Source organism: Dunckerocampus dactyliophorus, chromosome 6 (genome assembly GCF_027744805.1).
Source record: "Dunckerocampus dactyliophorus isolate RoL2022-P2 chromosome 6, RoL_Ddac_1.1, whole genome shotgun sequence".
Taxonomy (NCBI): Eukaryota; Metazoa; Chordata; class Actinopteri; order Syngnathiformes; family Syngnathidae; genus Dunckerocampus; species Dunckerocampus dactyliophorus.
In genome coordinates, this window is record NC_072824.1 from 17867087 (window position 1) to 17889652 (window position 22566).

Here is a 22566-nt window from a genome sequence, read left to right on the forward strand (position 1 = left end):
ATGAAGAGATCTACCTTGAGAACATTTCTTCACACCTTACTGCAAGTCCTGTAAATTCAATCATATTTAATGTCATTACCTTGATTTTTTTCACAAATTCCACTATAGCTCACACACCAGGAAATCCGTGCCATGCTTGGTCAAACTTAAAGCCTAAAATCTGGAGTGTTTGAATAGTGTGAGAGTGCAACGAATAGGTATTTTGATAGTCGACTAGTCATCAAGTATTGAAACGATTAATCGAGTCATGATGGATTGCACAAAAGGTATTTATCCCCCGATAATGAAATGTAATATTGTTTTTTCAACAGATTGACCTTCAAGTGAAAACCAAGAACATACAAGGTGTTTTTGGTTGGACAGTCATGGTGTACTATTGTGCTCTTTCTTGCTTTTGTTTTTGGTCAAGTAGCTCGTACATATTGTTGCCACTTAAAAGCCAAACTTTAATCTTACCTAGCTAAGCAGCCTGCCAAGGCGCATCCTAATTGCCCACAAGGTGTTTTCTCTTTAAGTTCTTGTGCAATGCTGAAGTGCTCCTGTCATAGTACAACTTCAACACTCTACCACTTCTACTGTACGTTGCTGCTCTCTCTTCCATTAAGTCGGTTTTGAGCATCCACCACTATCAAGAGATACTTCAGTCATTTCCAGTGACGCCATCTTAATCTTAATGTGTAACTTTAAACATAATGTAAACAGTATTGACATATTGACATACAGTGGTGTGAAAAAGTGTTTGTGATTTCTTTTTTTTTTGTTTGTTTGTCACACTTAAACGTTTCAAATTACAATATTAGCCAATGACAACACGACTGAACAGAAAATTCAGTTTTTAAACAAAATTTGTATTATTAAGGGAGAAAAAAAATCCAAACCTACATGGCCCTGTGTGAAAAAGTGATTGCCCCCGAAACCTAATAACTGGTTGGGCCACCCTTAGCGCCAACAACTACAATCAAGCGTTTGCGATAACTTGCAATGAGTCTCTTACGGCGGTGTCGCGGAATTTTGGCCCACTCTTTTTTGGGGCGCAATCACTTTTTCCAACAGGACCATGTAAGTTTTGGCAAGTTGTTGTTTTTCAGGCGATGTTGTTCCTATTCTATGTGCACTTTCCTGATGTGTGCCAACAGTTTCGCCTTGCTTTCTGTCTTGTTGCACACCTACCATGCTTATTTGTTTGAGTGTTTTAGCCTTTTTCTTTGAGGTGTAAAATGTTGCAAATGAGATCTGTTTGTCAAGATCACCCCAAAAAATAAATAAATAAAAATACAGTCGACCATTGGTCGACTGGACAAAATCTAACGTATATTAGATCAGATTCGACTGTGAAAATCGTTAGTTAAAGACAGCCCTAATTTACACATTGTCAGAACAAGCAGACTGTACTACAAGAATCTGGTAGATCAGGACCAACGTGATTAATGGTTTTACAATATACAACACAATCTGCATATGACAATATCAGGGGTGTCCCGATTCAATATTAATATTGGTCCAGCAAAAACAAGTATCGCATTACCTCATGAAAATATCGACACAAAATAAAATTGCAGTACAATCGTCCCTCGCAATATCAGGGTTCGATTATCACCCCCTTGCTACGCCATAGGTTTTCTATTGTCTACAAAAATGTTAAATTGTTCAATACTGTATCCTACTTTGTGGAAAATTAATTTAATATAGTTGGGTCTGGAACCAATTAACCACTATATACAAGGGACAACTGTACCTCTTTTGCCCTATGTACATTATGGTCTTGATATACAGTATATAATGTAGACTATTGCATTTGGATGAAATGTGACAAAATGACAAGTTGTCCCTCGCCACATCACGGTTTGGAATTTCACAGCTTCATTTTATCACCGTTTTCCCAAACATATGTTAATGAGTAAATCATGTTGTTTTGTGGTTAAACACGGCCTATTATGAGTCAAAAATATGCATAGTCAAGCATAAAAAAATAGCTAAAAGAACTAAAATACAAGAATTAAAAAGGTTCAAATTGTGAATGTAGTATTCTACATTGGTCACTATTTGTCAATAATTGCTCGGTGAGACAAACACCAGACCAGATCGCTGGAACAACAGGCTTTTATTGCCAGTTTAAATTATCTCACAACAGGCACAATAACACAAGAATCATAGTAATAATCATAATATAATAATAGCATGAGCTACTGATGTGCCCGTAATCCAGATAAAACTCAACTCTGAACCCCCGACGTCACTTCATGTCCACATGTCCGGAACATATTTATTGCAACACACATGAACACAAGTCTTATCTATGTTTAAATACCTTATTTTCTCCGATTATATCTACTACATTGTGTAATATGAATGTAAATGTGACTTTATGGGTGCTATTTCATGTCTAGAGAGCTCTAATAATGTTAAAAACCGTATTTAGAAGATTGTAAACAAGTTTTCAATGCCCTAACTGCGAAAATACCATTCATAAAAAAGGAATCCTACTTGCAGAAATTCACTTATTACGGTCAGGTCTGAAACCAATTAACCACAATAAATAAGGGATTTCTGTACATCAGCATCGACTATTCATTAACTCACTAACAAGAAAGCTTTTCCAACAGTTTTTAAGCTCTCTGAGTGTTGTGTTGGTATTGCGCCCCTCTTTCAACATCTTGTTTACATATTCACTTGGTTCATTTGTCCAATCAAATATTTGTACACACGTCAAGTGTTTTGTCGATGCATTCCTTATGTACTTTATTCCACTATTTGTGCACTTAATTGACTTTCCCAATTATATGCAAAGTCAAATCAGAAGAAAGGTGCTGATGAGGTAATGCAGTAGGAACACTTAATTCAATGTTTATATAGTGATGACAGTTTGATGAAAATTGTAATGATACCCATGATGGACATACTGCACGCTATTTGTACAAAGTAAACAATAAATCATTGGCTCTTTTCAATGGAGAAAAGGTTTGGCATTTATTTCAGTGAATAACTGACCACCACCTCCTACTTAGAACTGCATTTCCTGGCTAATAGTTGCAAGAGAAAAAATAATTCTCACATGGCAAATCCAAATATATAAACTAATAAACTTAAATGAAAAGGGAGGATTTGATGCAGAAGGAGAGAAAGAAGAATTGGGCAGCACGCAATTTTTCTTGCCACTTTTTCTGGTGAGCCACAATGAACTCTCAGTGAACTAAACCAGATGCTTCTGGCCAAAACTTCCTGGACTGCTTTTCAATTTGACTGCCAATTCCACAGAATAGCACTAAAACACCTGTGAGACAGGTGGGGTGGACATACGGGGTGAAGAGGGCAAGGCAATTAGACAATATATCCAGTTCCAAATTAAATTCATTAAATCTGCTATATGCACAGTGCAACAGATTTTAAGCATTTGTTAGGTGAGCAAACGTTACCTTTTTGCAAACCTGCTGTTGCGCAACGGCTAAATACAGTTTGCTGGATATGATACATAAGAGACTGCTCAATGTAAGTCTTAGTTGACTACATAAAAATCGAACTTACAGTATATCTTCACTAAAAATCAAGTACTCCTAAATCGCTAAAAGTAATCTGGCCTGTAACTGCATTTTAATCAGACGGTACTTTTCAAATAGTGGGGCAGGCCCCCTAGGGGGTCACGGTGAACTGTCGGGGGAATGTGAGAGGCAGGGAGGACTTTCAATATTAGTGCAGACCTTCCAACATGTATGTATTTGTCGTACTCGGCGAGCAATCGGACTCTTGAATATGCTTGTATGCTTCACTGCTCTTCATTTTGTTGCGTTTCACTGGTTTTGAGTTCAGTCTGTTCATTCTTTCTCAATAGTATTTTAATTGGGGGGGGGGGACAAAACATTTCTGTCCCTCATTGGGAGCATGACAAAAAAATAATTGAGAACCTCTTCATTAAGGTAACCCCCTCAACATTCTGGCTAAAACTCCTAAAAACTTATACCCAAAGTAAATGTGAAGCTAAGACGCTAAAACGTCCTTGAACTAGTTGGAGGTGTGGCTTTGGACTCTTGAAAGCTAACAAGCTGAATTTTTATTCCCAAAAGTCAGACTCAGGCTTAGCACTGACACTCAGGAATTGAGGTCTGAATAGTCTGCGTCCTTTGTTAGGCTTGTCTGTATTTTTTCCAGAAACACCTTTAAAATAATTACATTGGTAGTATGAACTGTACAACGGAATGACGCTATAGCTTAAGTCGTTTCCTAATCGCATTTCAAATTTGACAATGATACTAAAAAATTTGTTTTCAGGTTCTTCTCAAGTTAAGATCAGGCGTTTCAAATCAAGGGATCAAAATGTCGTCGCTCACGGTCACATCAGTTGAGAGCTCCTACAACTGGCATCGTTTTTGCACTTTTTTGTGTTACTGTGTACTGATCTGTGCTGTTTAGTGCTGTGGCACTTTAGTATAGCCGTACTGAACTCCTTCAACTGAGCATTCGCGTTTTATACCACCTGTCAGCTGAGTATTTCATCCCTCTTGAGATCCTGAGAACAGGACTGCAGACTCTTAAGAAGACAGGCAGGGCACTGTGTATCCATATTAACAACTCCTGGTGCACAAATGTCACTCCTTGTGGATAAGCTGTGTAGCCCAGATGCAGAACTCATGCTGCTCAAATGCAGGCTGTTTTATCTCCCACTGAGCTGACTTCTGTTTACATTAGGGCTGAGAATCCCAGGGTACCTCAGAATACCATACGATACGCAATACGTGGCTCATAATATCTCAATATAACTGTGTGTTTATAGGGGTGAAACAATAAACAACATACATACTGCAAACTCCTTATCCAGCTCTGTCCCATCCACATTATAAAAGACAAAGTGAGTACACACTTTGATTGAAACCAGATCCTGTGTGTCTTTCATCTCCACCGCTCAAGTCCACCATTTTTTCTGCGCTTGGTGAGGGATGTGTGATGTGAGTGAGCATGAGGGAAGTTAGCTGTGTCAGTCCATTACTTAGCAGTTCCTTGCTTTCATAACAAAAGCCCACCCATCAACCAGCATACAGTCAAACCTGTCTTAGCGGCCACCTGTATATAATGCCCACCTGCCTATAGCGGCCACTGAAAAATCCCCCCACAGAAAATTAACGTGTTATAAACCCTGTGTATAGCGGTCACCTGTCTAATGCGGCAACCCATTTTGTATACATTAGTCAATATCTGACCGCATATAGCAGCCAAAATACCGACTCAAGCAGAAGCTTCATACACGAAAACGTTTCGTTTTTTAATCAATGAAGCCGTCGTGTGTAGACTTTAATTAGCTCAGTCACAATCATTCACAAGATCCACACAAACTGTCAGTTGTTCAAAATAAAAAAAGCTGTCTTCTTTGGAGCTTGTTGCAGACAGTGACACCGTTTATTTCCTGGTGTGAGACAATGTGCACTGGTCAATCCTGTAATGCCCCTTGTTGTGGGGAAGGAGAGACTCACGTCGCCGATGCACTTTAATCGCTTTATTAACAGCGGAGAAAACTGCAGGACTTTACATCCACACACTTCCCAACTCTCTCGACACTCACAGCTAGCACTCAGCCTAGCTCTCCTGCTTGTGACGTCGCACCGTCACTTCCCGTCACCTCCTGATTAATTAAAGCCGTAATGACACTCTGCCGTATATATAGTAGCACAGCTTTGTTCTGTGGGTGGTGTAGAATAACAAGCCTAGTTGTTCTTTACAACTTTTATCCGCAGTCCCACAGTGCCCTCTACTGGTCAACATGTAACAGTATAATTATATGTATCTGCAAACACAACAGGCTTCTAATCACAGACATGTTAATATGTGCGTGCACAAATTCAAAATGGCTGCCAACCTGTCTATAACGGCCACCTGCCTATAGCGGCCACTTTTGCCGTTTCCCTTTAGTGGTCGCTATAGACAGGTTTGACTGTATTTATGTTTGCACAATTTCACTGGCTATTCAATGCGTAATTGGCCTGAGCTATGTTCATCAGAAGAGGGTCTGGTACATTTTGTGCACAGAAGGTAATTGGTTATTGTCCTATAGCAGACTGGCTAAAAAGTCATCTATTGGTTCGAGTGAAATTTCAGTCAAACGTTCAATGTTCACAGTTGCTTAGGTAGCGTGAAGTAGTTAATACAACCATGCTGACTGAATTACAATCAACAATATATGCATCTGACGAAAATGATGCAAGTGTGCAGCAGTTGTTAGTGTTGTGTTTATGGATGTGAGGCTTGGTGTGGACTAGTGCTGCAACAATGAATGAATGATTAATCGATTATCCAATTTAGGGGTGCAACAAAAAATTATGATTTTTTAATGTCTCGAGGAATCGATTACGTCACCAACGCGCTTACGTCACCCAATACAAAGGACGAAGAAGGAAGCGGATGTTTGAAGGCCGGGATGTTTGACGAGGCGAGAGAAAGCGATGAACGAAAGAGAAAAAAAAAAATATTGCATATTCTAAAAGACAAAAATTGCAAAAAAAGTGCCTCACCTTCAGATTACACCTTCATTATTGATTAGTTAAGCCTGTGCGTTTTGTGTTGTGTAAAAGAAAGTGTAAAAGGCATGGTATGGGATTATTATTATTGTCGTCATATTATTATGTAATACTTAGGTTCCCAAAGTGGTGTACGCATACGCCCAGAGGTATGCCAATTGTGATGAATAAAAATGAAAAACAATTAGCGCCTAACACAATGACGAGTGCACCTGAACGCCTCACGGCGCGAGGAGAACGCAGCAGAAAGGAGATGGTGCATGAACTTGTTCATTGCTCTGTGTGCATTATATGAACAAATAATTAAGTTTGATGATTATTTTGTGCATTAAGAGTGTTTAATCTTGGAGATTTCATTTATGTTGGTGTTTCAAATCTTGCACGGCGCAGCAGTGAAAACCACTGTGAATCAGTGAAAGTCACTGTGAGTGAGGATTCCCCCAAAAATTAGGCTTTATCGTTGGTTGAATGTATTTTTGTAATTCGGGTACTGCTTTGTCATGATTGTTAAACTCCCCCCTTCAATTAGGTATTAATTTGGTTTGGTTTGGTTTGGTTTGGTTTAGTTTATTTGAAAATGAAGGTTACAATGGAATACATCTCGTGAATCATTCTTTGACAGTTCCACATGTCCAAAAGGAGTAGGAAGAAGCAAAGCTTATTTAATCCTACCCCCCATCCATTCTACATCTAATACAGTACATGTAGTTCACTTCCTGGATTCCATGTCATGTTTTCAGTGATAGTCAGGATAACACATAATAACACATCCCCCCCCAAAAAAAGAGAGAACATTCATAATAATAATAATAATGATAACAATACTAAATAAATAAATAAATAAATAAATAAGAACAAAGGTTTTTTTTTTTTTTCCCCTTTCCTTTTTTTTTTTTTTTTTAAACACAACAAAGAAAATTATTTAAAATAAATAAATAAATAAATAAAAATAAATAAATAAAAAATAAAATTTAATTAATTAAATAAAAAATAAAATAAAATAAAATAAAATAAAATAGAAAATAAAAAAATAAATAAAATAAAATAACAAACCTGACAGAACAATCAGGACTCTTCTGCCTTGTATTTAGCAAACATCAACTGTTTGTATTGTTTTTTGAATTTGCTCATCTCTGTACATTGTTTGAGTTCTTTACTCAATCCGTTCCATAATTTAATTCCACACACGGAAATGCTGTGGGTTTTCAGCGTAGTTCTCGCATATAAATGTTTTAGGTTTAATTTTCCTCTAAGATCATATTTCTCCTCTCTGATTGAGAAATACTTGATTAGATTTTTGGGTAACGAGTTATTATTAACTTTATACATTATTCTAGCGGTTTGAAAGTGTACTAAATCTGCGAATTTTAATATCTGTGATTTTAAAAATAAAGGGTTTGTATGTTCTCTATACTTGGCATTATGAATTATCCTCACAGATCTTTTTTGCAGTACAGTGAGTGAGTGAAGATTGCTTTTGTAATTATTTCCCCATATCTCCACGCGATACGATAGATATGGTAATACTAAGGAACAGTACAGAGTGTGGAGTGATTTTTGATCAAGAAGATATTTTGCTTTATTCAATATAGAGATATTTCTCGCCACCTTTTGTTGTATATATTTAATATGAGATTTCCAACTCATTTTTTCATCTATTATAACCCCAAGGAATTTATATTCTTTCACTTTTTCAATATCCGTTCCATTAATTTGTATTTGGTCGTACGTGTCCTTTCTACTATTACCAAATAGCATTATTTTAGTTTTACTTAAATTCAGAGATAATCTATTCTTGTCAAACCATGACTTTAATATGACCATTTCATCCTTGACCTTTTTAATGAGTTCTTGTGTGCGTTCACCAGAACAGAAAGCAGTGGTATCATCGGCGAATAAGACCAATTTTAAGTTGTTAGTTACTTTGCAAATGTCGTTAATGTACAAGTTAAACAGTTTTGGTCCCAGTATGGACCCCTGTGGTACTTCACACGTATTGTGTAGACTCCCAGATGTATATTCTCCTAGCTTTACAAATTGTTTCCTCTTTGCTAGGTAGCTTTTAACCCAATTTAAGACTAAACCTCTAATTCCGTACCTTTCTAATTTTGAAATTAAAATAGTGTGATTAATTGTATCGAAAGCTTTTGTCAGATCCATGAATACTGCAGCTGCGCATCTTCTGTTGTCTATGGCAGTAGTGATTTCCTCCGTGATTTCCATCAGTGCCATAGAAGTTGAAATGTTGGCTCTGTAACCATATTGACTACTTGCCAATAATTCATTCTTATTAATAAATTTGTCCAACCTATTATTAAATAGCTTCTCCACAATTTTCGAGAATTGTGGTAACAAGGAAACTGGTCGATAATTTGTAAATTGGTGTTTGTCTCCTTTTTTGAAAATTGGAACCACCTTGGCTGTTTTCATTTTGCTTGGAAATATTCCAGTCTGAAATGATAAGTTACTAATATATGTTAACGGGTCTGCGATCTCATTGATGACCCTTTTAATTGTTTCCATTTCGATTCCATGACAATCAGTTGATGTTTTTGCCTTAAAATGGTTAACAATGTCAGTGATCTCCTTTTTGGTTACAGCAGTGAGAAACATAGAATTAAGATTCCTATCAATAATATCAATCCCTTCCCTTTAATATGCAGACTTAAACCATAGCCATCGTGGACAAGCGGACACAAAAAGTGAAGCTCAATTTCAAGCCATTCAAACGGAAGGACGCCAACATCAGACTGGAAAAAAGATATTTAGGATGATTGCTTATCTATTTGTCAGTGCTCATGTGAAACTTTATCAAAATGTGACCATGCCAAATACACATTTATGACCCGGGATTACTATAAAATTAAAGAATTTTGAAATATAAAATTAAATAATTTTGTTCACTATTTCAAGTTAATTCGGATAAAAAGGTTTATGTTTTTTTAAGTGTGCAAGAGTAGACGGTACATGGCTTCAGGTCAAATGTCTGAAGGGGTATGTGACTGTAAAAAGTATGGGAACCACTGCTGTAATATGTTATGTAATTATTTTTTGTATATCCCATGGGAAAAATCGTTCAGAAAGCCTTAACAAATCAGAGGCCAACCACTTTTCCAGCACAGACATTGCAAAGTTTAGGGGAAAGAATACAAAAGCGGGAGTTACATCCCGACGAACGTGTTACCACACACATGGGCTCCGCAAGTTTTGGGAAATTTGTTGGCCGTGGCCAGCACTTAGAGGAAGTAGGGTATCAGAGGGGTTGCAAGTGTGTCGTACTTATGGAGCAAGTGGTTTGTGACACACAAGTGTTTGCCGCTTGCCCTCCGTTGGTAACTTTTAAATCATGAGCGTGCCGTGCGACTCGTGCGTGCTAATGTGCTTCATGTAAGGCTGTCGTATGTTTCACTCACTGGGGACTTACCGTGTGTGGGCATCGTACGAGGCTCGTGAAGCCCAATCACTTCGATTGCAAAATGGGTGAACTGGTTTCCTATGACACCTACGGCTATTGTGAGTGTACAGCAGGGTAAGGTGCATTAATGTCAGAGAGGCTATGTGAGCAACTGCTGTGCATTCAGGGATGTCGGGAGAACCACAGTATTGGCTGGGAGAAGCCGCCCGCCATGGCTGGGCAAGGCGCATTAATGTCGGATATGCTACGTGAGCAGCCGCCGTGCGTCCATGGAGTTCAAGTGTACAGCTGTAGTACTCGTCCGCCACGGGAGGAGCCGCTCCCGTGGCCGGGCAATGTACACAATGTACTTTTAAACTTGTGACACACACACTCCTCCTCTGCCTTGCTCTTGCGACCTGGCTGCGTTACAAGTTTTCCTGTGTTTCTTCATACGGGCTTTACGGACTGTCTGTGGGTTTGAAAATCCGTGTGGGAAATGTGTGTGTGTTGCGGTTTTCCCCATTTTTGCACGTAGCCAGCACATAGGAGCGCTTACGTCGGGATGTAACTCCCACTTTACTTACATTAGGAATAATAAAGTATTCACACTTCACACAAAATTCGAACCAGGTGCTTTGATCTATTTAGGGCCAACACTACTCTCCAAAAAACTGATTGTCTAGAGCACCCCATACTTTTGTTACTCTCTTGGCATAGAAACTAAAGATCCATCCATTTTGCATTCAAACATACCTGAAGTAAGCTTAGCAGATTTTTTTTTTTTTGGGGGGGTTTTTTTGCATCTCACCGCAAGTCTTATGGCGGCCCACCTCACGCTTATGTTTAAATATATATTTTTTAGAGTTCATTCTACTGAAGGTTCAGCACACACAGTGTACACTTTGTTTTGACAGGTAGGGCCAAAGCAATGACAATGGCTGACAGTGACAAGGCTCTATGTACTGATTAGGTAGATAGACACTTTATCTCCAAAAGATAAATGTGGGTGAGTGGATGTAAAAAGCCCATTCAACACAATGGCAACTTGGCAGGGACAACAAGCTATTCCAGGTGACAGAGAGGTATTTCCTGTACAGACATGCATGCAAATTGCAACGTATTGAGGCCGGCAAAATTATTAAGTTCAATTTCCTTTATTGTGTGATTAATTCATTTATTATTGTTCCAGGTCTGGTGTCCACGAGACCGTTTTTGTTCTGAACGAGTAATCTTGTCACGTTTTCATCTCGCGAGATATTGAGACACCCCAGTACTCAAGGGATTTCAAAATTCACTTCTGCCGGTCAGTGAATCCATACTAGCTTTCAAAGCGGTAATACAAATGTATCAAGTGGCTGTGTCGTGTTTTCCGTTAAATGTACAGTATAGCCATTATAGCATCGATCTTCTTGCTAGCAGTGGCCTGTCATTCATTCAAGTCCTGCACAGAGCTCAACAAACCCCTACTATATTCACATTTTACAATACAACACGTGAAAGAAACATCTGAAAATATACATTGATTCGAAATAAAGCACCATGCGAGTGAGTTTTGTAATGGACCATTAACATTTCCTTTTATCCCTGACTAAGCATCATGAGCTCAACGGACAACGGCAGACTCAATCTGCATTGCCTGAATTGCTACACGAATATTATCTTTTTCTAAAAAAAAAACATTGACAGTTAAAGCTTTACCTCCTTCTTCTTTTGTCCTCCCCCAGACGGCAGACATAGCAACAGAAGGAAGAAAATAGCCATAACCGGCAGGGTAGCAACGGATTTCACCCAAACTGACGCCATGACAGAAAGATGCACTGACTGCGAGACACGTCTCTGGTTTATGATTGGACGCTATGTTGACCAATCACTGCAAAGAAATTTCGCACACGCCACTGGGTATTGAAGTTTTTACAGGGGTGGCGCTGTGAGCGAGGCGCTCTCGACACAAGTGCACTGTGCGGCTGTGAAAACCTGTCACTGTGTGTGCGTGTCTTTATGAGAGTGTACTGGGGGGGAAATTAGGCTTTATCGCAGGTTGCATGTATTTTCATACCACAAATACTGGTTTATCATGTATCATTTGTTAAACTTACCCATTCAATTTGGTATCCGATTTATATGGACACTTAATCAGAAAATGAAGCTCAAATTAAACCCATTTAAGCAGTAAGAACAATCAGCCTGAGATATGTAGGATGAGTACTTATCGATTTATCAGTGCTCATGTGAAATTTGAACAAACTCTCTTTTTTGACCCGGAATTACTTATCAAATTAATGAACCGATTATGTTAAATGTTTCAAGTCAGTCAAGATGAAAAAAAGGTTATAATACTTTCCATATGCTGAAATCTACAAATGTTGAACAACACTGAAACAATAGGGAGCTACATTATAATATCTCATGACAAAAGTTACCATAGCGTCCTTTATACTAAGTTAGGGACGTGAGTTAGGTATCAAATTAAAGGTGTTTAGTGTTTTATCTGATTAGATGCATTACAGGCATGATAATACACATTTCCAAATTTTGTATCATTATTACTAGTGCCATTATTGTTTTCCAGCAACGAGTAATCTAATTAATTGAAGGTTACAAAGCTACCGGTCACCATTACCAACAGTGAAAGTTGCCTGTTTGTATTTGTTATTTTTCATTAGTGGTGAGTACCTATACATTTTATCATGTAAAATTTAATTCATGTGATTGCTTCTGTCAATAACAACCACTTTGCACAACAAAAATAAACAGAACGCCTCAAAACTCAAAGTCAGGAAAATTGCAGTAATACAACAGTGTACAAGTGTTAGCATAAGCAAGCAGGCTGAAGATCGAATGCACAATGTGAGCGCTTCTCCAGCAGAATATTGGCAGAACAACCTAATCCTACCATTCTGTGTCAGTGCTGTCTATACAGACCAGCGACCCGGAAAAAAAGTTAATAAATCCTTGCTTTAAAAGGCAGTGTAAACAGGGTTATTGCCAATCCTTTTTACAGCCCTTTGTGGCATATTCACCTGATATGTATTTTTTGCTATGCTTCAGTGTATTAACCAGTCCTTAATTCATGCCATGGAAGATACCTGCATAGAAATGCAGGCTGTTGCTCCTCATACTTTTGCATCATTGCATACTTTTTAGGTGGCAAAGTTAATAACAAACATTTTGTTCATATTTTCCATACTTCTATTAGAGAAGTAAGTTAATTGCTTCTCCGTCTTTGTTTTTGATGAACAGTTTTGGCCCTGAAGTAACTCAAATCAGCGTGGGGCATTTGCATATGGAAGCAAGCAGTTCGATGCCAAGTAAATGACAGACAGAATTAAGGGATAGAAACTGTTTATGGGCTTTTCAAATGCAAGAGGAAGCCATCGGCATGAGAGAGGGGCGGGATCGGAGCTGACATGGAGCTGGCATAGGATCAGGTGTCTACATTTGAGGTCAGTCGTCCCGTTTATAAAAACATGAAAAAATCTTTTGAAAAAAGTCTCCCAAAAGGCAGCACAATGTTTATAGAAACAAAGCTGGTGTTTGTGCAGCATAAGAGTGTGCGTGAGCAAGAGAAGTTGAGCAAGCACAACATCACAAACGAAGGAGGAAGGGAAAGAGAGATTGAGTATCATAGGGATTGCAGGCGAGGCGTTTTTGAGAGAGAGGTTGAGATGGTTGACAAGAGACAAAGCGAGAAGTACCAAGACTGTAAAATACAAAACTGGGGAAAAAAACAGCAAAGAAGAGAGTTCACAAAAACAAGAGGAGGTGAAGAGAGAATGAGCAAGACAGTCATTAATATGATGTTCGTTATCTCTCACTGACTCTCTCAACAAATGTTCCTCTGTGTTTTCAGGGGTGCTGCTTGAGTCTGCCCATCGCTATGTGTATGTGCGTGTGTGTGCTCGTCAAGTACATCTTTTACATGTTAATGCAGAATTGTATTACATCAGACAGCAGCCTATAGCACTCAAGCTCCTTCATATAGTGGACGACAAGAGTGATGATGAGATAGGGAGGATTGATGGTGACACTTGGCAAGCAAGAAAAGGCCAAAGAGAGCGGTATTATTTAGGTTGCTGTTGGTTTGTTTGCTAGCAGGATTACAGTAAAAACTGTACAATTTCCAAGAAGCTTTGAGGGTGCAATACAAATTTTGTGCACATTAAATACATCTATTATGTTGACGTAGCTTGGAGAAAAAGCTTCTCCGACAGCTAGCCCGGCCTACCAAGTGGCCGGCAGAGCAGTACTATCGCTAGTACTCCCACTAGCCACTTCACTTTTTGCTAAATAGATCAAAAAGCAGAAATAGGATTTTTATTTCACTTTTAAGTCACCGTATAACCATTGCCCCATCCTAGAATGCAAATGGTAATGTCTCTTCCATCTTAGATATTCATCCACAAACCAGGAAGTAACCTGCTACTACCACACCAGACCGCAACGCAAAAAGTTGTGTCCATCTTACATCATTCTCCGTAAACCGGCAAGTAACCTGCTAGCTACCACACGGTAAAACCGACAAACACAAAAATACTGCATTCCGCATTTTGTTACTCTTGTTCGAGTCACAATGCAGCTGCTCTACTCAGACCAGAGTGTAAATAGTAGCATCTTGTCCATCTTGCATCATTCTCCATAAACCAGGAAGTAACCTGCTAACTACCACACGGGAAGACAGATAAACACAATCCTGCAAATCTTGGGATTTTCTTGTGTGTAGTGGTTCACATAGCTGATTTTCGCTCTGCTAGCATGGTTTTAATTCCCACTGTTCACAATAGCCCTGTGATCGACTGAGTTCAGGGTGTAGTCCACCTTTCAGCCTAACTCTGCTCGGACAGCCTGACCTTGAACAGGGTAAAAGGTATGGAAAAAGAACTGATGGAAGCTTGTTGTTCTGTGGACTTACATTAACTCACTATAACATCTTGTGTTGCAACTGCCTGTTAAGGCTCTGTCCCATACTGCCATTTAACTCTATCGTCTGCCTCCGTCTAAATACTTATGTCAGACAGTATCATACGGCGGCATATTCAAATTTAGTGGCCATGGATGGTTGAAAGAACAGCATGAGTAACGTCCAAATAGGTCTTAGAAATGTCTGTATGAGTAAAGTATGACTAACATCTTCATTCTGCCCAGTTTACGGAACATTAAATGCCTAAGTAACGTCTGTATGAGTAATGAACAAAACAGTCTTATAAAAGGTCAAGCTCCGCCCATTGCCTCATCACAACTGTCCACACAGCTTGTTTTAAAATTATATTTGGATCACTATTATCGTGGAATACTATTCTAAATATTCTAATACTAAGGTCCTATGCAAGGAACTTGCTGAGTGAACGACGTGTGACGACGAGCGGGCTGCCTACATGAAATACGTCAGTATTCAGTATGTACAGTACAGTAATATGCACAGCAATCCCTCGTTTATCACGGTTAATTGGTTCCAGACCTGACCTTGATAAGTGAATTTCCACAAAGTAGGATTCCTTCTTTATAATAAAACATGAGACCTCTAGGAAAATAGAGAAAGGCGTAACAAAATCAAGGTGTTACAGGATAATAATGCTGCCTTGTGTTATGAACAGCGTGAGCCGGTTCTGGAACCCAAGATGCAGAGGCAGGATCCGTATAATAAGTATTTATTGAACAAAGGGTGTCCTCACAGAGGTAAAGTAAAAATAAGGAGAAAAATGTCCAAACCAAAAGAGGGCAACGCCACACAAAAATATCAACCAAAAATCCCTACTAGCAGGCAGGATGAGGTGAATAACACTGTTGAAAAAACCCAAGCAGGAAAAACGTAACTTTAACAAAAAGAAAATTGCCTCTGAGTAAGTTAAGCGGGCAGGTGCTTATAAGGCTAGTCAGGAGGAGGTACAGGGAGGATGCAACACGAGCCGAGCTGAGCGGAGAGTGTGAGAAGCATGAGGGACAATCATGCAAAGATTGAGTCCTGCCGCACTTAAGAAGGCCAAGTGAATGATTAGGCACAGGTGTGAACAGGGAACTCCGCCTTCTGCAGGACAGCGGTGTCCTGCAACGACATGGCAGACGGGCGGCAACACAGAACATAACAGTATTCCACCCTCTCATAAGGCACCCCCTGGTGGCCTACCTGACTTATCAGGGTGGAGTGAGTGGAAGTCGCTGATGAGAGTTGGGTTGAGGGTACAGGAGCGGAGCAACGAGGAGCGCTCCTCAGGTCCATATCCCTCCCGGTCAACCAGATACTGTACCTCTCTACCCCATCTTCTGGCATCGATTAACACGGCGGAGAAAGAGGCTCGGCGGGCGGGCACAACGGGCTTGAAGATACTGGCTTGATACAGGAAACATGGAATACTGGGTGTACCTTGACCAAGGGAGGAAGTTTAAGCTTGACAGACGACGGGCTGATGACGGAGTTGACGGCGTACGGACCCACGAACCTTGGTGCCAGCTTCCTGCCGGTACCCGCCATAGGTAAGTCCCGGAAGGATAGCCACACCTCCTGACCGGCCTTGTATTCAGGCCCCGGGATCCTGTGGCAGCCTGCCACTTGCCTGTTACATGCCGCAGTTCCAGTGAGTGCGGCCCTTCTCTCTTTCCACACTCGTCGTACTCGCCGAAGGTGAGCCTGGACCGCTGACACCGAGACCTCCTCTTCCTGGGACGGGAATAGCAGGGGTTGATAGCCATAGGCAGTTTTAAAGGGTGACATACCTTTACTCCAGGGAGTTATGGGCTTATTCCACCCAGGGGAGGTGGAATGCCCATGCAGAAGGGTGCCAGTGACAGACGCACTGGAGTGCAGCCTCCAAGTCCTGGTTGGCCCACTCTGTCTGACCGTTGGTCTGTGGATGGTAGCCTGAGGAAAGGTTCGCTGACGCTCTCTGTACCTTGCAGAAGTTCTTCCAGACCTGTGACACAAACTGGGGCCCTCTGTCGGACATCACATCCACCAGTATGCCATGTAGTCTGAATACATGCCTCACTAAAAGTCGTGCTGTCTCCAGTGATGACGGCATTTTCGGCAAGGCAACGTAATGGGCCATTTTTGTGAATCGATCCACAATCACAGTGTTCCCATTAAATGGAGGGCAGTCCCGTGATGAAGTCCAGAGCTATGTGTGACCAAGGACGGGAGGAGACAGGCAACGGCTGGAGAAGTCCTGCAGGTGGATGATGCAACGCTTTACTCCTGGCGCAGACAGAGCAGGCAGAGACGAACTCCTTGACATCCGTGCCCGTGGCTGGCCACCAGAACCTGTGAGTCACAGCGAATAGCGTGTGCCTAATCCCAGGATGATAGGTCATCTTTGAGGGATGACCCAATTGCAGCACCTCCGACCTTAACTCAGCGGGCACAAACAGCTTGCCCGGCGGGCACCCCACTGCCTGCTCCAAGCCTCCTGCTGCGTCCAACACCCTTCTCTCCACCTCCCACTGGAGAGCCTCCAGCACAGTGGTTACAAGTACAATTGTTTCCGGTGTCTCCGCCAATCCACTGGGCCGAAGATCCTGGACAAGGCATCTGGCTTGAAATTGCGGGAGCCGGGTCTGTATGTGATGGAGAAATTAAAGTGTGTGAGAAACAAGGACCAGTGTGTTTGTCGGGAATTAAGTCTCTGAGCCATCCTGATGTAGGCAAGTTTCTTGTGATCAGTCATCACTACGAAAGGAAGGGCCAGTGCCTCCATTCCTGCAGTGCCAGAATGATGGCCAGCAATTCCCTATTCCCCACATCGGAGTTCCCCTCTGCGTTGGTGAGATGACGTGAGGAGAATGCACATGGGTGGAGCCTCCGGTCGACTGGTGAGCGCTAAGACAGGACCGCCCCCACTCCTGTATCCGATGCGTCGACCTCTACAACAAATTGCAAAGCTGGGTCAGGATGTTTTTTTAAGGAGGTAAAACATGACTTAAGCTTAGTGAAGGCTGTTTCCGCCTCTGGGGTCCACATAAACGGCACCTTAGTGAATGCAAGCCTTGACTGACAACATCTCAGTCTGGTGCGTAACTCCCGCCAAGAGGCGCCCATCTAACGAGTGAAGTTCATTAGGCGTATGTAGCTGAATACTAGCAATGTTGTGCTTCTCAACAAATCCTGATTCCAAGAAGCTATCATCCGCCCCAGAGTCTATACTGTAAGTGCCGTGACCTGAATACTACTCAATGGAGGAACAAATTGCCAACTTTCTTCATTCAAAGGAGGTGGACGTAGATATCTACACCATCGATACTTGCATCTGACTGTATGGCAGAAACAAATAAGACTCTGCCCGAGTCATGGTCAAAACGGTAAAAAAACACCAGAGTAACAAGGTAAGAACCAGTAAACGGAAATTTAGAACGCATCCAAAGTTTGGAACGGCTAGCGCCATCGGTCAATGCCCAAATACGTGTAAACCAGCTGAAAATCGAATTTAAAAGAGTCCAAAAAACATGTTTCAGACAGAATTGGTAAATGGTGCAGTGGGACAGAGCCTTCAGCAGTACAGGGATCTCTTGCGATTGTGTGTGGCACATTTAAAAGACGTCTACTGCATCTACTGCCACATTCTGGTCAGAGCACAATTGTGGAAACACAACACCATAACATAAATTTACATAAGACACTTCACATTTTTTTCACTTTAGTTCAATTTTGGCAAAGGTCTATTCTGACTTGACTGCTCCTCTAGTTAGAGAGTGTAATGAAAATAAAAAAAAATAACATGCTGCATGACAAAATATGTATTTCTATTTCTATTGTTTGTAAGGTGAACTCATTAAGTTTCTGAGCTACATTTGTTATTTATGAGCTATCGAAAACAATATTATATAAACTAAAATTGGATTGTGGCCCCCCTGGTTTTCTCTCTTTCTCTCATCTCTCCAACAGTGTGACAAATAATCATATACAGTCGATGCTCTGGTGGTCTATTGGCGGCGACATTTTTTTACTATGCACAAGGAAGATAATACAAGGAGAAATACTGTATAACTTAACCACTCTTAACTGTACTACTTGATGCATTTAACACAATGACATCAGTTTAAGCCTATCACTACATGATAAGGACACATTTGTATAGTAGGTTTAATGAAGCATAATTGCTTATATGCCCTGTGAAACTGTTAACCATGTTTAAGGCACTCATTAAAATGTCAACCTCAAGGCAATTAGAGATATTAATTTTACTTTTCAACAATACTTTTCTGCCTATCTGCGTCACCACCAGGAGGTTGTGGTTTAGAATCTTGGCAAGACTGTGATGATTTTGCTGTGCTTATGTGGAATTACTTCTGATACTCTGGTTTCTTCTCACAGTCAAAAACATGCATGTTAGGTTAATTGGAGACGCTAAATCACGGGTGTCCAGTGAGGCCTGTGGGCCATTTGTGGACCATGTTATAGTCTAAGAAAAATACTTTAAGCCCACATCACAACATTACCAAGTAAAAAAAAAGTGTAGCATAGAAAACTTAGCGTAGCATAGAATAGCATGCGTATGTTGACCTACAGTTCTTTACAAATGTATTAGAAACACCATCCAATTATCCATGAATTTTCAAATTTGCTGTTTTACAAAAAAATATTTGTTAAGTTTACTATTTGCTGTTTTAAGATGTCAAATTCTAGTTATTTACTTAAATCCTGGAAAGACAACGCATGTTAATATGCTGTTAATATATTATGTTTTTTTGGTTAGGTTGTGAAAAATGACTAGTTATTCCAATTTGTTGTTTGCCAAATAAATTTTGTTTTAAAGACGTTTTAAAAAGATTTCTATGTTTTCTGCAAATTGCACTGGTTTGAGCGTGGCCCCTGCACCCTCATTCTTTTGTATGTGGCCCTCAGTCAAAAATAGTTCGAACAGCCCTGCTCTAAATAGTCCATAAGTGTGAATGTGAATATGAATGGATGTTTGTAAATACAGTATCTCTCCTGTTATTGCCTGGTGACCAGTCCAGTGCGTACCCTCGCCCTAGAAACAGTAGAAAATGTGTTTTTTGTGTTTTTTTTTTTCTTCTTTATCCCTGTTGTAAGTGATCTTTTGACTCCTGGGGTTGCATCATAATCGTCTCTTTATCTCATGATTCATCTCTCAAACGTGACTTATGGCCACCCAGATGTTTTCACAGCTAAATTAGTTCTCATTTGTACACGCATACACGCGCACACACACGCACACAAGAGTCAGTCGTTGCAATAATAATGCACAGCAAAAGCCAGCCTGTCCATCTCCACTCTTGTCTCCCAACTCTTGCAGCTCTCCTCGCATCCTCTCATCATTCCCTCCTCCTGTCTCCCCCCCTCTCTCTCTTTCTCACCTTCTGTTCTCTTTCCTCTTCTTTCAGGGAGAGCTGCTATCTCTGGCGGTTTGCCGCATGGTCGCTGAAGACTCAACATCATCTAGTTCCGGACTCTTTTTTTTCTTCGTTCATAGTCAACGCTGCTTCACGGACACAAACACGAGCACAGCAGACATCTCGGATCTAACGCCATTCATCACCGGACCGGACCGGACCCAACCGGAGAGGGTCACTGGAGGCTTCTTTGGGGATTTTTATTCAGATGTAACTGATATCAAGAGGGGCGAGAAGTGCGCGAGTCAGCCCCGGCTTGCATCCTCACGCACTGGGGAGGCTGCTGGACCAGCACGACGATGATGATGATCCAGGAGATGTTGCAGCAGAGTTTCAGACTCGAGAGAGCCCTATAACTTTTCCCCCCAGCCCAGATTGTATTTATATCCATTACGCTTTTATTGTTGTCATCGCCTGGGACTTCTTTGCTGGTACCAGAGTAGTACTAGCCCGCTTCACCCTCCTCATGGAACGCTCAGCATCTTTGGATATAGAAGCGCTGAAGGTAAGACGCTCAGCCGGGTGGCATGCGCTCGCCTCCGGGTACAGAGTTATAGGATGCACCGCGCTTTGGTTACTGGGTGGATGGGTGATCAATGTTTGGGATTGACTTGTACCTGTTAGTGGGGACGAGCAGCATTAGATTCATGTGTTACCACTTCCAGATTGTTTCAGTGCCATCTCAAACATATGTGTCCTGGTGCGGCTTTCTTAAGCAAACACGCGTATCGCACTCTTTAAGGCATTATAGATATGAGGGTGGTAGTGATGGTCGTGGTATGACAATTCGGTGCGTGGGGTGAATTTCAATAATGCTTGCCTTGCACAGAGCTGCTGTGTGTGCGTCGGTGGGATGCTTGAATAATGGGACGGAATTGCCCGACGGGGCGGATTCTCATAAGGTATGTGCAAGAATTTGGAAGAGAGTGGATAAAGAGAGGAAAAGGGAGCTACGGCATTTATTTGCGCCCTCTCTATTTTCCCACTAGTCTATCGTGATCATTTTCAAGTGCAGTGCACAACACCCACTTGAAAGATATTAATGGCAACTGGAGTGGATGTGATGTTGTTGGTGCCTCAGTTTCAGTATGGTAAGGTAGTGTGTAAACATCAGGACACAACACTCACAATGTCATTGAATCCAACACAAAATTCTGCCTGTAAAAAGATAATAATGTTCAGTTTGATTGACAAACTCAATCAATAATGGCTGAGATATGGAGAAGGCATGGGGTTAAATACGATTGGCTTATTCCTATTACTTCTTGGGCATGTTACATTGTTGCAAAGTGGGATCATACAATGCCTGGTCAAAAAAAGGTCACACACTGTCAATATTTAGTTGGACCACCTTCAGCCGTGAATACGGCATGTATTCGCTGTGGCATCGTTTCCACAAGCTTCTGTAATGTCGCAACATTTACTTCTCTCCAGAGTTACCTGATGGCATTCATTACAGCGATCTCCAAAGAACAGTGGTTCTCCATTATTTTCTGTCATGTCCCCTCCCCGGAGCCAAATTTGAAATACAATTAAGAACCTGATATTTATTTTTCTGTTTCGACAAACCGCTGTATGGGTCGCTGGCAACGTTGCTGGCAACAGCATTGTTCAAGCATCAATAAAGACACTAATAGACCTGCCAAACTTGAAGAAATGTTATGAATAGTCATCCCTCACCACTAGTGCTTCTAATTTCATGGTTTCATTCTGTCACAGTTTTCAAAAATATATTAATATTGTATGTCCTGCTGTGTTATGGTTGAATACGGCCTCTTATTAGTCTAAAAATATGTATAAGATTAATTTATGAATGCTTTTGCCCAAATTAAGCATTTTTAAGCCTAAAAATGGCCAAATAAAGTAAAATACAGATATAAGGTGTTCAATAGACGCATTCAAAGACAATGGAATGTAGTGTTCTACACTGGCCAATAGTTTATAGTAACACAGACGAGCATGAGTCTTATTTACGTCTTAAATGGCTCATTTACTCTGATCATGTCAACTATATTGGGTGTTACGAGCATAAAGGTGACTGTAGGGGTGTTATTTCATGTCTACAAGGCTCTATTAATGTTAAAAAACTGTATTTAGAAGATTGTAAACAGGTTTTAAAAAATATTTGACTTATATATAAGGAATCCCAATTCACTTATCAAGGTAGGGTCTGGAACCACTTAATCGTAATTTAAATGAGGGATTACAGTACATGCCTCTCAAGCCCCCCCCAACACCACACATGCCCCCCCATATGTATAATAATTGCATAATAATTTGACACTTTTGAAACAGATTGACATCTTTTTCACAACCACAGGATGTGTCTTT

General features: G+C 40.7%; 2 protein-coding genes across 3 annotated transcripts in view; one reads left to right on the forward strand and one right to left on the reverse strand.

Moving 5' to 3' along the window:
- The window catches only part of tusc3 (tumor suppressor candidate 3), an 81042-nt gene extending 69295 nt beyond the window's left edge, over window positions 1–11747 (reverse strand). Inside the window, exon 1 of the mRNA XM_054779352.1 lies at window positions 11596–11747. Coding sequence (XP_054635327.1) covers window positions 11596–11700 — 105 coding nt within the window. The 5' untranslated portion in view covers window positions 11701–11747. The remainder of the gene's footprint in view (window positions 1–11595) is intronic.
- Window positions 11748–20116: 8369 nt separating this feature from the next.
- The window catches only part of LOC129182587 (zeta-sarcoglycan), a 372011-nt gene continuing 369561 nt past the window's right edge, over window positions 20117–22566 (forward strand). For both annotated transcript variants that reach the window (XM_054778927.1, XM_054778926.1), the window contains exon 1: window positions 20117–20740. Coding sequence is in view for 1 of the 2 variants with exons in the window: in XM_054778926.1 (XP_054634901.1) it covers window positions 20702–20740 (39 nt within the window). In the remaining variant the exon portion in view is untranslated. The remainder of the gene's footprint in view (window positions 20741–22566) is intronic.